Source organism: Hemiscyllium ocellatum, chromosome 46 (assembly GCF_020745735.1).
Source record: "Hemiscyllium ocellatum isolate sHemOce1 chromosome 46, sHemOce1.pat.X.cur, whole genome shotgun sequence".
NCBI classification, from domain to species: domain Eukaryota; kingdom Metazoa; phylum Chordata; class Chondrichthyes; order Orectolobiformes; family Hemiscylliidae; genus Hemiscyllium; species Hemiscyllium ocellatum.
The window spans coordinates 12,876,150-12,894,652 of NC_083446.1; the positions used below are offsets into that span (position 1 = coordinate 12,876,150).

General features: G+C 44.0%; 3 protein-coding genes across 8 annotated transcripts in view; 2 read left to right on the plus strand and 1 right to left on the minus strand.

Moving 5' to 3' along the window:
• Positions 1 to 13,556, minus strand: part of LOC132836120 (gastrula zinc finger protein XlCGF8.2DB-like) — a 45,045-nt gene extending 31,489 nt beyond the window's left edge. The window contains exons 1-3 of one of the 5 annotated variants that reach the window (XM_060855414.1): positions 13,429 to 13,556; positions 8,584 to 8,666; positions 2,396 to 2,459 (exon numbers count right to left, since the gene is read on the minus strand). The gene's annotated coding sequence lies outside the window, so the exon portion shown is untranslated. Of the gene's footprint in view, positions 1 to 2,395; positions 2,460 to 8,583; positions 8,667 to 12,953; positions 13,131 to 13,245; positions 13,263 to 13,428 lie in introns of those variants that run through there. The other 4 variants (XM_060855415.1, XM_060855412.1, XM_060855417.1 and 1 more) reach the window with 4 other exon arrangements.
• LOC132836119 (zinc finger protein 84-like) lies at positions 933 to 5,371 on the plus strand. The gene is made up of 2 exons (XM_060855408.1): positions 933 to 1,010; positions 3,373 to 5,371. The coding sequence occupies exon 2, from the start codon at positions 3,696 to 3,698 to the stop codon at positions 4,830 to 4,832; it is 1,137 nt and encodes a 378-aa protein (XP_060711391.1). The 5' UTR covers positions 933 to 1,010; positions 3,373 to 3,695; the 3' UTR covers positions 4,833 to 5,371.
• Positions 13,344 to 18,503, plus strand: LOC132836131 (zinc finger protein 664-like). 2 transcript variants are annotated; one of them, XM_060855441.1, is made up of 2 exons: positions 13,344 to 13,431; positions 15,437 to 18,503. In XM_060855441.1, the coding sequence occupies exon 2, from the start codon at positions 15,833 to 15,835 to the stop codon at positions 16,505 to 16,507; it is 675 nt and encodes a 224-aa protein (XP_060711424.1). In that variant the 5' UTR covers positions 13,344 to 13,431; positions 15,437 to 15,832; the 3' UTR covers positions 16,508 to 18,503. The 2 variants fall into 2 exon arrangements, with proteins under 2 accessions (XP_060711424.1, XP_060711425.1); XM_060855442.1 differs by lacking the exon at positions 13,344 to 13,431 and adding an exon at positions 13,687 to 13,754.

The following is an 18,503-nucleotide window of genomic DNA, read 5'->3' on the forward strand; positions in this document are numbered from 1 at the left end:
TCCACGAATAAATTACAACAAAATGTTGGGTGTTGTAAAAAACTGGATGTAGAGTTGAAAGATCAGGAGCCACTGTCCCTCTGTCAGTCTGTGACTGTCCTTCCTCCTACGGTCCGTTTAAACTTCACATTACCTCCTCATCTCCCTACTCGCACTCTGCCATTCTCAGGGCTGCATAACACCCATTCTTCAGTATTCTGATTTAGGAATCCTCATGTCTGGCAGAAAGAAAGGAGGCACAGTGCTAGGTAAAGTGTCGAGGAAAGTGAACCCCACAAAGTGTTTTGTGATCATGTCAAGGGCATCAACAATCTGGCACTTGGCTTGCCATGCTGGGATCAAGCGGATCTTGGGATGTGTGAGCATGCTGAAAATCTTCCTGAAGAGTTCGATTGGAATGCAGTTACCAATACTGGACTTGCCAAGTGAGAGATGGTCACTACTATGAATGTGCTGCTTGCTCTGAAATACCAGGGCCGCACTTCGGATTCAACTACTCAACAACTGGAATCTTTTCAGTCAACCATCTCCTTCCATCGCATTAAGTCTGGAATCTGTACAACCCTTATTTCTACGTGCAAAAATGTACTGAATACGGTTGCGCTGGGAGCAAACATAGCTTTCCCAATCTGAGATTAGGACAGGAAGTGGGTGAATTGCACATTTTCATTTGTAACAGGAATGAGTGTATAGCTGGGTGATAATACCACTAGACCATCACCCACCTGAAATACACGCGATGCATTTACGTGTCTTCCTAACTGTAGTATTTATTCTGTACATTTCCCCGATTAGGATTCCAGGAGAATTAAACCTTCAACCAGGAAATCGATGGCGTTAATGTATACCCAGACTGCTCCGCGCTGCAGAAAGCCCCCTATCAATGCATACAGGAGCCCAATGCGCAGGAGTAGGAGCGGGCAGTGCTCTGAGCATGCTCAGTGATGGTCATGGGGGCAGTCTGAAGAGGACTGGACGGTTCGAGCAGCGGGAGGAAATTGTGAGAGAAGGTAGGAATGGAAACCACGGTACTGGGGCCTGGCAACTTGTTCAACTCTTGGTGGTGGCTTGGGGCCTCAAAGGCCCGTATTTACCCTGCGCAGGCGGAATCAGACCCCTGCGGAGCGGGCTCCCTGGCCGCCATCTTAGGGGAGTGGGATTCCAGCGGCCCAGGGAGGAGGGGTTACCCAGGTAACCGGCCACCTGCCATCTTGGTGAAGGGAAGGCGGGGTATGTTCGGTGTGCAAGGCGGACGGGCGGCCACCTTGGTGAAGTATCGGGGGAGGCGGGGTTTGTGTCCTCGTGATGAGAGAGAAAAGCATTGAGGTAGTCACTCCCTCTTGAGTTTAGTAGCTGGAGAAAAGAAAGTGAGATAACTAGGCGTGGACGAAAGAAATGGTGCGACAGGTTTGGATTTCAGCCAGGAAGAATGGAGAGCGTGAAGTACAGGCATTTAAAACTTTGGAGACAGAAAGAATGGAGGAATGGGAAGCTACAAAATGATACCTCCTCTGGTCGTGTCTGAATGCCATGTGATCAGTGTTCCTCAGTTACTCATAAACACACACCCCCTTTACACATCTTTCATCGATATTGAAATGTTACTTTTGGAAATAACAAATTTGTAATTTTCCTATCTGTCTCCCTTGTATTTATACAATTATACATCATGGAAACAGACCCTTCAGTCTAACTTGTTCACGCCAACCAGATATCTGATCTAGTCCCAATAAGACAGCATTTGGTCCATATCCCTCTAAACCCTCCCCATTCATGTCCCATCCAGATGCCTTTTAAATGTTGTAATTGTACCTGTCTTCTCCAACTCCTCTGGCAGTTCATTCCATATGTGTACCACCCTCTGCATGGAAAAAGTTGTCCCTCGGGTGCTTTTTAAAAATCTTTCCTCTCTCACCTTAAACCTCTGCCCTCTGGTTTTGGACTCTCCTATGCTGGAAAAAAAGACCTGGGCTACTCACCTTATCCATGTTTTTCATGATTTTGTGAACCTCTATAAGTTCACCCCTTAGTCTCTGATGCTGCAGTGGGTGAGGGGGGGAGGGGGGGGAGGGGGGTGGGGGAAAGCCCCAGCCTGTTCAGCCTATAGCTCAAACCCTCCAATCCTGGCAACATCCTTGTAATTCTTTTCTGAACCCTTTCAAGTTTCACATCATCTTTCCCATGTCAGCGAGGCCAGAATTGATCTCAGTATCTTAAAAGCAGTCTCGCCAATGTCCTGAATAGCTGCATATAATCCAAAGCATAAGTCTTTTTTTCTGAAGGGTCCTCTAGCATCAGTTGTGGTCTCTTTATGTTCTAACTCATAACTCATTACCCCGCACAATAAAAGTTGTTTCCCTCATGATCTGTAACTTATAACCCTGAGCAAACGTACCTTGCCTAGGCCTGGGTGACCTGCAAAAAGCCAGGAATGTGCACCGTCTGCTCAAGCAGCCTTTCTGCCGGAAAGAGAGGAAAGAAAATAAAATGTTCCATAAAACTTAGTCATGTCAGTTCTGAATTTGCATCCTGAGCTTGTAGTTACATCTTCTGTGAAATACTTTTACAGTGAATTTGAAAAGTAGATTTGCCATTGGGAAGGCTAAATTAAATATCACTTCAAGATTTGATTAATCAAGATCTGAATATCAATGGCTTTTAAATATGGAAGAAACAAACATTAATCACGGTATTGAGAGACTTGTTGTGTGCTGGAAGTATGGACAAGGGGTCAATGCATGGTTTGAACTGACAAGATACTTAAACATTTGTTGGAGGTGGCATTATGCAGCTTGGAAATGTGTGGAACAATTTGATTCGACATCCGAATTGCAAGCTCAATGTCGCCACCATGCCAAGGAAAGATGCAACACCTACCCAATTTGTGGGAGGGAATTCACTTTGTCATAACGCCTGGTGGCATGTCAGGACCTTTACGCTGGGGAGATGCCATTCACCTGCTCTAGAAATCACTTCCTACCCTGTTACAGGACAATTCATTGTCAGACAGTGAATGAACTGCACCCCTCATAGACCTTAAAGGAGAGTCTAGGACCAGAGGGCATAGTGTCAGAATAAAAGGGTGCCAATTAAGACTGAGATGAGGAATTTCTTCTCTCTTTTGGGATCAAGAGCTGTCAGAGCAATTAGATTGTGGCATTAACAGGAAATGGTTGTGGCAGGAGTTTCTTTTAAATAAAGAAATTAGATGAATGCATGAGAGAAAAGGGATTAAAAAGATCAGTTGAAAGTCTGAGGTGACATAGAGTGAATGGGACCAGAAGCATAAGATGCATAAATACTTACAGAATAGTTGGACCTAACAGCCAATTTATTTGTTGCATATTCTAAATACTTCAACTCCTTTTACAGGGTATTCAGAGCAGTGGATTTGCAGATAGTAAATTCAAACCAAATATCAAGATTTGACAGAACCATTCAATTCATTGGGACATGTACATCATTGGTCTTTGAATGTACGAGAAGAAATGTTTGTCTCTGGGGGACAAAAAAATTCAAACATCAGTGAGACTGAAACAGAGACACCTAAATGTGAGTGTTCCAGTGAGTTGACTTTGGAAACCGTGGTTACTGATTTCATCACATCACTCATGGTGGATGGGAACCATACATTTGTGTGTAGATTAAACTTCAAATGATCATCCAAACTAGGGACACCCAAAGACAACCACACCATGGAGAAACCGTGGAAGTGTGGAGACTGTGGGAAGGGGTTCAGTTACCCATCTGAGCTGGAAACACATCGACGCAGTCACACTGGAGAGCGGCCGTTCACCTGCTCTGTGTGTGGGAAGGGATTCACTCAGTCATCTAGCCTCTATACACATCAGCGGGTTCACACTGGGGAGAGGCCATTCACCTGTCTTGAATGTGGGAAAGGATTTAATGCTTTATCCAATCTTCGGACTCACCAGCGGGCCCACTCTGATAAGAGACCATTCAAATGTTCTGACTGCGAGAAGAGCTTTAAAAGCAGAAAGGATATCGTGACACATCAACGCACTCACACTGGTGAGAGGCCATTTACCTGCTCCCTGTGTGGGAAGAAATTTACTCAGTCATCCCACCTCCTGACACACCAACTTGTTCACTCTGATAAGAGACCTTTCGAATGTTCTGACTGTGAGAAGAGCTTTAAAAGTAAAAAGGATTTACTGAACCACCAACGCACTCTGACTGGGGAGAGGCCATTCATCTGCTCTATATGTGGAAAGGGATTCACCTGTTCATCCCATCTTCTGTCGCATCAATTTGTTCACACTGATCAGAGACCTTTTAATTGTCCTGATTGTGAAAAGAAATTTAAAACTACAAAAGACCTTCTGAAACACAGACACACTCACACTGGGGAGAGGCCATTCATGTGCTCTGTCTGTGGGAAGGGGTTCACTCGTTTATCACATCTGCTGAGACACCATCGAGTTCACACTGGGGAAAGACCGTTCACCTGCACTGTGTGTTGGCAGGAATTTGTTGATTCATCCGACCTTCTGATTCACCAGCGCGTTCATACCGGGGAGAGACCCTACAGCTGCATGCTATGTGACAAGCGATTCACTCAGTCATCCCATCTCACGACACACCAACTTGTTCACACTGATATGAGACCTTTTAACTGTCCTTACTGTGAGAAAAGATTTAAAAGTAAACAGAATCTGTTAACACACCAGCGGGTTCACACTGGGGAGAGGCCGTTCAACTGCCCCTTGTGTGGGAAGGGATTTGCTCAGTCAAACAACCTCTTGAGACACCAGCAAGTTCACATGCGACAGCAGGGGTTATATTCCACTGTTAATCACACCCAAGACTGAACTGACGCTGGTTGCCTGTTTACTGTGGGAATCCAGTTTGTTGCACATGTTAAAGATGAGACTTAAATATTGCGGTCAAGATTAAAAAAGTTTGAGAAGAAGACTAAAGTTGATTGACAATGGGGAAGAACGGAAGGAACAGGGCAATAGATTATTGAAGAGGAAAGCAGTGAATTGGAGTCAATCTGCAGAAATGTGAGTTAATGACTTTGGGAGGACAGAGAAGAAAATGGATGGACAACAAATGGCAGGATACTGAGTGTCGAGGAATAAAAAAATCTTGCAATGCTTTCCACCGATCTCTGAAGGCAGATGTACAGGGGATCGGGTGCTCAAGAGGCACTTGGGATCCTTTCTTAGTCAAGGGCTAGAATACAAAAAGCCAGGAAAATGGTGCTGTTCAGAGCACAACTAGAGTTAGAACATAGTTCTGGTTACTGCATTAAACAGTTTAATTAGTTAATTGAAATAATCTTTTTAACAGTCATCTATTAGAGTGAGCCCATTGAGAGTCCTGATATTTTGTTAATTATAAAGCTGAAAATGTGTTGCTGGTTAAAGCACAGCAGGTCAGGCAGCATCCAAGGAACAGCAAATTTGACATTTCGGGCCAGAGCCCTTCATCAGGAATTCCTGATGAAGGGCTCTGGCCCGAAACGTCAAATTTGCTGATCCTTGGATGCTGCCTGACCTGCTGTGCTTTAACGAGCAACACATTTTCAGCTCTGATCTCCAGCATCTGCAGACCTCACTTTTTACTTGTTAATTATAAAGGGAGCCTAAACTTAATTCACATAAACTGAAGTCAATTTGATATTTGTGTGTGTTTGTTTAATCAAATGTAGCAAATAAAGATAACTAATAAGCAAGAGATAGTATAGGTGAAGAAGACTGAACTCTTCAGTAATTTACTATTTGAAATGTTTAGATAATACAAGTTCAGAAAAATACTGGTTATTTCCTGATAAACTAAAGTGATTTAATCACAATGGAAGAAGCTGATTAGTGAGTATGAAGATGAAGTCTGGAATGAAGATGAACCTTCATTTATGTTAAAAGGATATTACTAAACTGGAGAGGGTTTAGAAAACATTAACCAGTGTGTTGCCCAGAATGGAGGGTTTGAGTTATGAAAAAAATAGACTGGATAGGGTGGGACTTCTGGAGCATAGGAATTGAAGGGAGAACTTAGAGGTTTATAAAATCAGGGGGGTGGGGGGGGTCATAGATAAGGTGAATAGTCAAGATTATTTTCTGTAAGGGAATTTCAAAACTAGGGGGCATATTTTTAAGGTGAGAGAAGATTTAAAAAGGATATGAGGGGCAACATTTTTACACAGAGTGGTTAGTACGTGGAATGAACTGCCAGAGAAAATGTGGGATGCAGGTCCAATTCCAAAGTTTGAAAGACTTTTGGATAAGTACATGAATAGGAAAGGTTGAAGGGATATTGACCAGATGCAGGCAAGTGGGACTAGTTTAGTTTGGGAACATGGTGGATATGGACTGAAGGATCTGTTTCCATGGTGTATTACTGCGACTGTTAATCTATACTTATTTTGGTTAATACAGTTAATAATCGAATGAATAAGGACACAGCAGGACATCTCAGTCCCATGGAATACACATTTAGTTATACCATAAGACAAAGGGGCAGAAATAGGGCATTCAACCCATCAAGTCTGCTGCACCATTCAAAAAGATAATCGTCAACCTTCCTACTGTTATACTCCATTCACTTTTGAAGTAACAGCCAACATTTCATTTGTTTTCCCTATTACTTGCTGAAATTGTATGATAGCTTTTTGTGATTTCTGCATGAGGACCCTGTCTGTGCTGCACTTTCTACAGTCATTCCCATTTAAATAATATTCAGCACCTCTGCGATATGCATAACTGAACATTTTTCCACATTATATCCTGTCTGCCAAATTTTTGTACAATCATGTATATTTCTCTGTAGACTCTTTCTGTCATCCTCACCACTTGTTTTTCTCACCTATTTTTTTGTGTCATCAGCAAACTTGGCTATACTACATTCAGCTGCAAATGTGTTGCTGGTCAAAGCACAGCAGGCCAGGCAGCATCTCAGGAATAGAGAATTCGACGTTTCGAGCATAAGCCCTTCATCAGGAATCACTACATTCACTTTCCTTATCTAAGTCATTTGTATATATTTTAAATATTTGTGGCCTCAGCTCTGATCCCTGTGGTACTCCACTAGTTATAGATGGCCATTCAGAAACCCTTCCCCTTATCCCAGCTTTTTGTCTTGTATTAGTTAGCCAATCCTCTGTGCTAATTTATTAACCCCAACACCATGGGTTCTCACTTTTTTAAGCAGCCTAAGGTGTGGTATTTTATTGAATGACTTTCAGAAATCCAAGTATATTACTACTACTAGTTTCCCTGTCCTGCCTGTAACCTCCACAAATAATTAAGATAAATGTATCAGACGTGATTTATCTTTCATGAAACTCTGCTTAATTACATCTTTCTAATAGACAACAACTTTTTCCCAAAGACAGTTGGGCAGCACCAGCCTAGGTTGACTGTGTGGAGGTTGCATGTTCTCCCCGTGTCTGTTGGATTTCCTCCCATAGTCCAAAGATGTGCAGGTTAGGGTGGATTGACAATGCTAAATTGCCCATAGTGTCCAGGGATGTGCAGGTTAGGTCCATTAGCCATGGGAAATACCAGGTTATAGGGATGGGGAAGGTCTGGGTGGGATGCTCTATTGAGGGTCAGTGTGGACTCGATGGACCAGTTGGCCTGCTTCCACAGGATTCTACGGTTCCATATCTACGTACATATGTTCAGGACAATTGCAAAATCAGGGAGGTTCTGCCAGAATGGAGAAGATTGGTCAGACCACAGAGCACTGCATACAGTTCTGGCCTGCCAATTACAAGATAGGTGTGATTGCTGTGGAGAGTATACAGAAGACACTAATGAAGATGTTTCCAGGAATGGAGAATTTTCACTAAGATGAAAGAATTGTAGACTGTGATTGTTTTCTTTAGAATAGAGGAGACTGAGAGAAGTTTTAATTGAGGTGCATACAGTTATGAGGGAGCCAGACAGAGTGGATAGGAAGGACCTATTTCCATTAACAACTCCATGACTAAGGCACTGAGATTTTCAGTAACTGGCAGAACATAAGAAAGAGGAGCAAAAATTGGCCAGTTGGCCCTTTGAGTCCGCTCCGCCATTCAATAAGATCGTGGACTCGACTCTCCTTACCCACCTGCTCACCATAGCCCTTAATTTCTTTACTATTGAAAAATCCATCTATCTTTGCCATAAAAAACATTCAAGAAGATAGCCTCAACTGATTCACTGGGCAAGGAGTTCCACAGATTCACATCCCTTTGGGAGAAGAAGTTCCTTCTCAACTCAGCTAAATCTGCTCTGCCTTATTTTGAGGCCATGCTGCCTTGTTCACCCACCAAAAGAAACAACCTCCCTGCTTCTACCTTATCTATTCTCTTCATAGAAGATGGAAGACCTAGAATGGGAGTGGAGAAAACTTTTCACTCGGGATGGCAGGATCTGGAACTCAATTTCAGTTCGGATCATAAAGGCAGATAAACCTCATTGTATTTTTAAAAAAGAGACTTGCATCTGCTCTTGAAATGCCAGATGATTCCGAGCAACAGGTGAAGATCTATAAAAAGAGATTGGTGTGGATCACTCTATTTTAGCCGGTCAGCAAACACCTTAGGCTGAATAGCCTCCATTTTTACTGTACCTTTCCAATGATTTCACTCTGATAGTTGGATGTTTTTCTTGGTCATGTTGATAATCTTGCTCATTGAGCTGTCATTCAATATTCTGAATAAATGCAGAAAAAAAAAATTGGTTTGAAACTCTTTGCTTTTTCTTTTTCTCATCTGAGTGTAGAACGTCACCTAATCAGGGCTCAGAAAGAACAGTCTGGGAGGGGGGTGAGCTGAAAGAGGATTGTCTAACAGGAACAGAACTTCATCCTGGACACAAGTCTTTCAGGATCTCATGGGAGAGCCAAACTTCACCGGCTTTGTCACCTCTTCACTGACAGTTAAGTCCCAGTGTGAGTTAATCCTGAAGCGTGTACGAAATATTTCCCAGCTGCTCTCTACCATGCAGTGGTTAGCACTGCTGCCTCACAGCACCGGAGACCTGGGTTCAATTCCCGACTCAGGCAACTGACTGTGTGGAGTTTGCACGTTCTCTCCGTGTCTGCGTGGGTTTCCTCCGGATGCTCCGGTTTCCTCCCACAGTCCAAAGATGTGCGGGTCAGGTGAATTGGCCATGCTAAATTGCCCGTAGTGTTAGGTAAGGGGTAAATGTAGGGGTATGGGTGGGTTGCGCTTCGGCGGGTCGGTGTGGACTTGTTGGGCTGAAGGGCCTGTTTCCACACTGTAAGTAATCTAATCTACCATCATTCATAGTTGCTTTATAGCTCTACTTGGAATCAGGAAGATCAACAAGGAATACGGGAAACAAATCAGAGATTGGTGTCACACTGTGAACTGGTGGGCGGCGCGGTGGCACAGTGGTTAGCACTGCTGCATCACAGCGCCAGAGACCCGGGTTCAATTCCCGACTCAGGCGACTGACTGTGGGGAGTTTGCACGTTCTCCCCGTGTCGCTTCGGTGGGTCGGTGTGGTCTTGTTGGACCAAAGGACCTGTTTCCACACTGTAAGTAATCTAATCTAATCTATTCCTGACTGAAAGTAATACAGCAGAATTATATTTCCAGTCTAAAAGTGACATTGTTTTGCATCCACTATTTTAAGGCAGATCTTAATTAAAATAAATTTGATTAAAAATAAATAACAATGAGTTCACAGCAGTCTGTAAATATCTGGGACAATTCACAGAATCACAATATTGCTGAATGAAGTCAATGAAGCATATTGATGCCAATCTCCTACATTTCCTCATACCCTGAATGATGTTTCTGTTTAAATAATAATTCACGAATGCATCAATTCAGCCTGTCTCCAGCAGACTTTCAGATCCTTTCCTCCGTAAGTTATACAATGGATATCTCTAAATAAAGATGAATTTGTGTGGGAGACAACAGGATAACCAACAATGCACAAATGGGAACATCCACAAGGGTACTATCCTGACAGTTATTCTAAGATTACCCCACTACTGACTCTGCTGAAGGTTGTAAGCCCAAAGTGTGAAATCTCCAGGACTGGACTGTAAGAAGGTTGGGTTTTAGCATCCTGACTGGAATCTGTCAGGAACCACAGAAGTCCTTACTAACAAACAAACACAAAAGTAGAAATTGCTGGAAAAACTCAGGAGGTCTGGCAGCATTTCTAGAAAGAAAACAATGTTTTGAGTTCAGTTACCTTCTTCAGAACTAACCTTTACCATAAAGCTGTCTGGGGTTTTACCTCTCAGTGTAGGTCTAGGAGTGAATAATGCCCTACTCCCTGCATTTTCTGATACAGAACTATATTTGGAACAAGATGATCTCCATTTCCAGCAGAACAGAGACAAATATCATCCACAATTGAGGGAGACCAAAGCAGCCATTGATATTAACGACTTGAACCAATTGTGGTGTCGCACCTTACTGCTGATGCAATAATAAGTAGGAAAGCAATTTGTAAGGCTATAAAGAGTCCGTGAAGGGATACAAACAAGTTATGTGAATGGAAAAAACTTTGACAGATGGATTATAATGTGGGGTGATGTGAATGTATCCATTTTGGTAGGAGAGAACAAAAAGCAGTTTATTGAATGGAGACAGACTGCAGAATGCTGTAGTGCAGAGAGATCTGGGTATCCTTATATGTGAATCTCAAACAGCATGCTGGTACAGCATGAAATTCTGAAGACAAATTGAATTTTGGTCTTAATTGCAAGGAGGATACAGTATAATAATAAGGAAGTATTGCTAAAACCACAAAGCGTCCTGGTGAATCTGCGCCTGGATTACTGTATCCAGTTTTGCTTGCTTAGGGAAGTTTATACTTGTAATAAAATGAGTTCATAGAAGACTCACTCAGGTGATTCCAGCAATGAAGAGGTTGTCTTCTGAGGAAAGATTGTGCAAGTTGGAGTTTAGGAGAATGAGAAGTGATCTTACTGAATTGGATAAGATGCTGGAGGGTTTGACAGAGTGCACACTGAGAGACTATTTCCTCTCAGGGAATTAGATTAAGATTAGATTAGATTTACAGTGTGGAAACAGGCCCTTCGGCCCAACAAGTCCACACCGACCCGCCGAAGCGCAACCCACCCATACCCCTACATTTACCCCTTACCTAACACTACGGGCAATTTAGCATGGCCAATTCACCTGACCTGCACATCTTTGGACTGTGGGAGGAAACCGGAGCACCCGGAGGAAACCCACGCAGACACGGGGAGAATGTGCAAACTCCACACAGTCAGTCACCTGAGTCGGGAATTGAACCCGGGTCTCAGGCGCTGTGAGCCAGCAGTGCTAACCACTGTGCCACCGTGCCGCCCACTGGTTCTGGGGCACAGCGGGAAAGGGGAGGGGTAAACAGGATCTTAGTGATAGAAGACTCAATAGTTAGGGGGACAGTTAATTTGCTACATGAGCAAAACTAATGTAGTTTATAAAATACCATGCAAGGACTGCACAAAACACTATATAGGACAAACAGGAAGACAGCTAACAATCCGCATACATGAACACCAACTAGCCACGAAACGACACGACCAGCTATCCCTAGTAGCCACACACTCAGACAACAAGCAACATGAATTCGACTGGGAAAACACTACTATCATAGGGCAAGCCAGACAGAGAATAGCCAGGGAATTCCTAGAGGCATGGCATTCATCCACAAACTCCATCAACAGACACATCGACCTGGACCCAATATACCAATCACTACAGCGGACAGCTGAAACTGACACCCGGAAGCGGCAAGGACAGACCACTATAAATGCCGGAAGAAACATCAAAGAAGCGCTTCGCAGGAGGCTCCAGAGCACTGATGATGTCTCCTAGCCAGGGGACGAAACGTTTGCAACCAAAACTTCCAGCTCGGCGAACAGAACCACTACAACAATAATCCCCTATCTGCATTCACCTACCACCATCCCACCTACCTTTCCTCAGTCCCACCTCCTCCCCCCGCCCCCACTATTTCTGAGCTCTCTTGCCCCTCCCTAGTGCTGAAGAAGAGTCCTGATCCCAAATGTGGACTTTCCTGCTTTTTTGATACTGTCTGACCTACTGTGTTTTTCCATTCCACTATCTCTAAATCAGTTCTGTACAGTTCTTGCAGAATTTTGACTTTCCTTAGAGCTTCTCTGATGTCCTGAATGGTGCCAGTATTAATCTTCTCCATAACCAGTCCTAGCCCTGCCGCCAGTTCATTTATTGAAACCTGGGACTTGCCTTGTCAAATATTTGACATTCCTTTTTTGCCCACTTCTCTTAAATCAGACCTTGATTTATAAGACAAAGGAGCAGAATTAAGCCATTCAGTACATTGAGTCTGCTCTGCTCTTCAATCATGACTGACATGTTTCTCAACATCATTCTCTTGCATTCACCCTATAACCCATTCATACTCAAGAAATTATCTGTCAGCCTTAAATATACTCAATAATCTGGCCTCCACAATCTTCTGTGACAATCAATTCCATTGATTCACCACTCTGGCTGAAGACGTTTCTCCTTATCTCCATTCTAAAGTTCTTCCCTTTACTCTAAGGTAATGCCGTCGGATCCTAGTCACTCCGACCAATGGAAACATCTTCCCAACATCCACTCTGTCCAGGGCATTCAGTATTCTGTATGCTTCAATTAGAACCCTCCATCATCTTTCTAAACTCCATAGAACATTAACCAAACTCCATAGAACATTAACCAGAGTACTCAAACATTCCTCATATGTTACGCTTTTCATTCCTGAGACCATTCTCGTGAAACTCCTCTGAACACACTCCAGGGCCAATACATCTTTCCTGAGATATGGAGGTGAAAACTGTGCACAATACTCCAAATGTGGTCTGACCAGAGCAATGTAGAGCCTCGGAAGGAAATGCCTGCTTTCATACTCAAGTCCTCTCAAAATAAATACCATCATTGTATTTGCCTACCTAACTACTGACTCAACCTCCATGATTACCTGGACTAGAACTCCCAAGTCTCTTTGGTAGGAAGAGTAGAGGCATGGACTATTTTCTAAATGGGGAGAAAATTCAAAAGTCTGAAGTGCATGACCCCACACTTTGCTCACGTTGTACTCCATTATTTACGAATTTGTCTGAACATATTCCCCTATTTCAGAAGCAAATGTGGAAACGTTTGCTCCGGCCCCAGAAAGGTTCCATCTATTTAAAGTCGAGGTTTTCCCTGGCGTTTGACACAAACAAAGTTTCCAAATAAGGGAAGGTTTCAGCGATTGAAGGAGAGCCCACCTCGGTCCCGCCCCCCATTCGCCACGATTGGCTGCAAGGCCTGCCGCTCTCGGCCGGCTTTTACCATTGGTCTGGAGCCTCCACCAACCAAGTGGGCAACGTGAACTGAGCACGCGCATGTGTGAAGCTGATGCGGGATGGAGAATTGTTCGTAACTAAATTCGCGGAGTTTTAAACATCTACCGGGTGAGGCGATCGTGAGCTGCATTTAAAATTCTGCGTAATCCAGGGTCGAATAAGAAACTACCGATTCAGATTTTCCTTAAGCGAGCAGCAGTTTCGAGCTTTGGCGGTCTTTTCGTGAATGGGCTGCGTTAATGACCGCCATCTTTATAGGGGGCAGGGGGGGGGGGCAGCAGGGCGCATGCGCAGTTCCATCTGCATGGCGGCGCAATGTGAGCTAGGGCGCATGCGCATCCGCGAGCACTGGCTGGGGAGGACAATGAAGTGGATCTGAATGGGATCAGGACCTGACACCGATAGAATTTGCATGTTATCAGAAAATGAAGGTTTGCAGGCAGGAGAATGTGTGACATGCTGATTTGGAGAGCTGGCTTAGACACAACGGGTTGAATTCCCCACTTAAAAAATTCTGTGCTTCATTCAGTCCGCTGTTTGTGCCAGTTTTCTGTAAGACCAAAATCACCTAATCCCACTGCCCTGGCTCCACATCCCCCAGCACTGTCAAGTGTTTATTATGTTCAGATCAAATAAACGATTTCGACTTGAATGTAGGATGTTTGATCAGTAAATTAAGGGGGGGGGCTACGAAAATTGATGGGATAGTAAATAGTGAGGTCAGACTGACATTACAGGCTATGATGTGGAGGTGCTGGTGTTGGGCGGGGGTGGACAAAGTAAAATAATCACACAAAACCGGCTTAAAGTCCAACAGGTTTATTCGAAAGTACAAGTTTTTGGAACACTGCTCCTTCGTCAGGGAGCTAGTAGATTTGTTCAATACATTGCATCAATTGTATGATACTTTTGATCTTTTACTGTACATTCTGTGTCCTATGACCCTGCTGCTCTACCTACCTGACAAAGGGGCAGCGCTGCAAAAGCTTGTACTTTCAAATAAACCTGTTGGACTATAGTGTGGTGTTGTGTGATTTTTAATTTAGATTACAGGAGGATTCATAGAATAGAATCCCTACAGCATGAAATCTGTCCATTTGAATCCACACTTACCCTCCGAAGAGCATCCCACCAGAACTACCCCTCCACCCAATCCCTGTAACACTGCATCTCCCATGGCTAATCCACCTAGTCTGCACATCCCTGGACATTATGGGGCAATTCAGCATGGCCAATCCACCTAACCTCACACAGATGAAAGGGGAAAGCAGTGCCCTATAGAACAAAGCATTCCAGTTTTTATCCTATACTGACAATGGTAGATGTTGTTTGCATGGTATTAGAAGGAAATGATTTGCCAATGGGAAACTTGAAAATCTTGTGCAGTCACTTCATTTATACAGGATTGGGTTTGGTTTACAGAATCCGTACAGTGTGGAAAAAGGCCATTCTTCCCATCAAGTGTGCACTGATCCTCAGAAGAGCATCCCACCCAGAGAAAGCCTCCACCTGTTCCCATAAACCTGCATTTACCATGGCTAATCCACTTAGCCTGCACATCGCTGGGCACTACAGGGCAATTTGGCATGGCCAAAGCCACATCTTTGGACTGTGGAGGGAAACCAGAGCACCTGGAGGAAACCCATGCAGAACGGGGAGAATGTGCAAACTCCAGATATGCTAATCAGATGAGCTGACTAGTGGCAAATGGAATTCATTCCAGATAAGTGTGAGATAATGCATTTGAGCAGAAGAAACAAAGCAAGGGAATATTTGATGAATGGTAGGATACTGAGGTGCACTAAGGATCAGAGGAACCTTGGTGCACATGTCCACTGGCCTGTCAAGGAGTGGGGCAGGTAGATAAAGTGGTTAAGAAGGCATGTGGGATACTTGCCTTTCTTAACTAAGGCATAGAGTTTATTACAGGGAGATTGTGCTGAAACTGTATAAACTGTTGGTTAAGCCACAGCTAGAGCACTGTGTGTAGTTCTGGAATCCATATTATAGGAGAGATATGATTCAACTGCAAAGGTTGTGCACAGGCTATAACTGTTTATTTTCAATCTGTATCTGATACTGATAAATGATAATTTTTGTATTCTTATTACAGAACATTGAAAGGAAGGATTTACAGATAGGAATAAGGAATCAAACACCACGCAGAGGTCGAACACATTCACTTGAGTCACCCAGTCCTGAATATCATCGACATTTGACTGTAGACAAAGAAATTTTTTTGTGACTGTGGCAAAAGGTTTCAGATATCAGTGAGACTGGAAAAATACCAAGACACTCATATACACACACAAACATCTGAGTGCAAGTGTCCCAGTGGAAAGAGCTTGAACAAGCCACATAACCTGAATGCAAGTGTTGCAGTGGACTGATTGTACAAAAAGGTTTAACCAGTTATAGAAAGTTTTAAAAAGTACCATATCATTCACAGCAGGGAAGGATCATTCACGTATCCTATGTGTAGATAAGGAAATAACCAGACACATGCGCTATGGAGAAACCATGGAAATGTGAGGACTGTGGTAAAGGATTCAATTATCCATCCCGGCTAGAAATTCATCGACGCAGTCATACTGGGGAGAAGCCGTTCATCTGCTCTGTGTGTGGGAGGGGATTCACTGATACAACCAAACTTGTGTTACACCAGCGAACACACACTGAGGAGAGGCCGTTCAGCTGCACTCACTGTGGAATGATGTTCAGGAGTGCCTCCACCCTGCTGAGACACCAGCAGCTTCACTCTGGGGAGAGACCATTCACCTGCTCTGTTTGCGGGAAGGGATTCGCCCAGTCCTCTGGCCTTTGTACACACCAGCGAATTCACAACGAGGAGAGGCCGTTCGGTTGCACCCACTGTGGAAAAAGATTCAGGCAGTTATCCGAGCTCAGCGCACATCAATGGGTTCACACCGGGGAGAGGCCATTCACTTGCTCCATGTGTGGAAAAGGATTCACTCAGTCATCCACCCTCCTGAGACACCAGCGAGTTCACACTGAGGAGAGGCCATTCAGCTGCACTTCGTGTGGTAAGAGTTTTCGTCAGTCATCTGACCTCAAAGCGCACCAGAGAGTTCATACTGGGGAGAGACCATTCAGCTGTTCCATGTGTGGGAAGAGATTCACTCGGTCATCCCATCTGCTGACACATCAGAGAGTTCATACGTGACTGCAGTGGTTTGATTCCACTGTAATTGCTGCTGTCAATTAAGTCAGAGATTGCCCGTCTGACAGTGTCGTTTACATCAAGGAGCCTGAACAAATCTGGAAGGAGCAGGTAGATTTCCGTCCACTGGTGGAGTTAGGCTGAAACAAAAGAAGGTGGTTGTCAGGGGTCAATTATCTCATTCGTATGACATCACTGCAGGGTCATATGCCTAAACATCCTCTGTACTTCATCAATGCCCACTCCCCCATCATAAGGGCAGGAGTGGAGTTGTTCGTTGATGATTGCACAATATTCAGCACTGTTTACAAATCCTCATAAACTGAAGTGGTCTAGATCCTCATGAAGCAAGTTATAGACAGTATCTAGGCTTGGGCTAATAAGTGGCAGGCAATGGCCATCTCCAAAATCAGAGAATCCAACTGCCTCCTCTTGCCAATCAATTGCATTACAATCCCTGAATCCCTCGCTATCAAAATCCTGGTGCATGCCATTGACCAGAAACTGAGCTGGACAAGCCATATAAATACTGCTGCTACTCAGCAGATCAGAGGCTAGGAATCCTGAAGTGATTAGCTCACCTCCTGTCTCCCCAAACCCTGTCCACCATCTACAAGGCGCAAGTCAGAAGTGTGATGGGAATGCTGTTCACTTGACTGGGTTAGTGCCGTTACAATACCTGAGACTTAAGCATCTTTATACCATATGAGATGAAACAGCCTGCTTGATTGGCACCACATCCACCAGCAACGTAAAAGGACACGGACATCACATGTCATGAGCATGGCCAATTGTAAATTCCCTTTGAGCCGAATACCAGCTTAACTGTGAAAACATATCAGCATTCACTGCCACTGGGTCAAAATCCTGGAACTCCCTCCCGAACCAGGAATGTGGCTGTTGCTGAAGAAGGACTGCAGCAGCTGAAGAAGTCACCTTCTCCAGGGCAATTTGGGATGGATATAAATGCTGGCCCTAGTGAATGGCTTCTCCGTACCCTGGACAAATTTTCAAAACCTGTGTTTTATTTCTGCTCAAGTTGACAAAACTCTATAACCGGCTTGAGTTTAATATTCTGGATATGTCACAGGTTTTCAGGGCTGTGGTGTCCCTTTTCAAAAAACCCTCTGTGATCTTTTCCCTGAACTTTTTCTTCTTTCATCTTTCGTCACAGAATCATAGGATTGTTACAGTGCAGAAGGCGGCTGATCTGCCCTTCATGCCTGCGCTGGCTATATCCCTGAGTGCCAATCTCCTGCCTTTTCTGCCTACCTCTGCACACCATTTCTATTCAAATAATCATTCAGTGCCCTCATGAATGCCTCAGTTGGACCTCTCTCCACCACATTTCTAGGCAGTACATTGCTTCATTTGGATGTCTCTTTAAAAATGGGATGTGGCTGTTACTCACAAGCCCAGCATTTGTTGTTGATTCCTGATTTCCCTTTGAGTGGTTTGCTAGGCCATTTCAGAGGGCAGTTAAGAGTCTACCACATTATCGGTTTTAATTCATATGTAGGCCAAATTGGGGATGATTTCCCTCCTTAAAGGAGGGTGGTGAACCATAGAATCCCTACAGTGTGGAAACAGGCCATTTGGCCCAACGAGTCCACATTGACTCTCCGAAGAGTAACCCACCCAGACCCATTCCCCTACCCTATTACTCTACATTTACCTCTGATTAATGCACCTAACACTATGGGCAATTTAGCTTGGTCAATTTACATAACATACACATCTTTGGATTGTGGGAGGAAACCCACACAGACATGGGGAGAATATGCAAACTCCGTACAGACAGTCGCCCGAGGCTGGAATCGAACACGGGTCTCTGACGCTGTGAGGTGGCAGTGCTAATCACTGTGTCACTCGTGGGTTTTGAAAACAATAGTCTATGGTCACCATTACCGAGACCAGGATTTTAAAAAAAAATAAGAATTCTCAACAGGAGGCTAGTTTATAATGAGATTGTAAACAGTTACTTCAATCCTAAATTGAT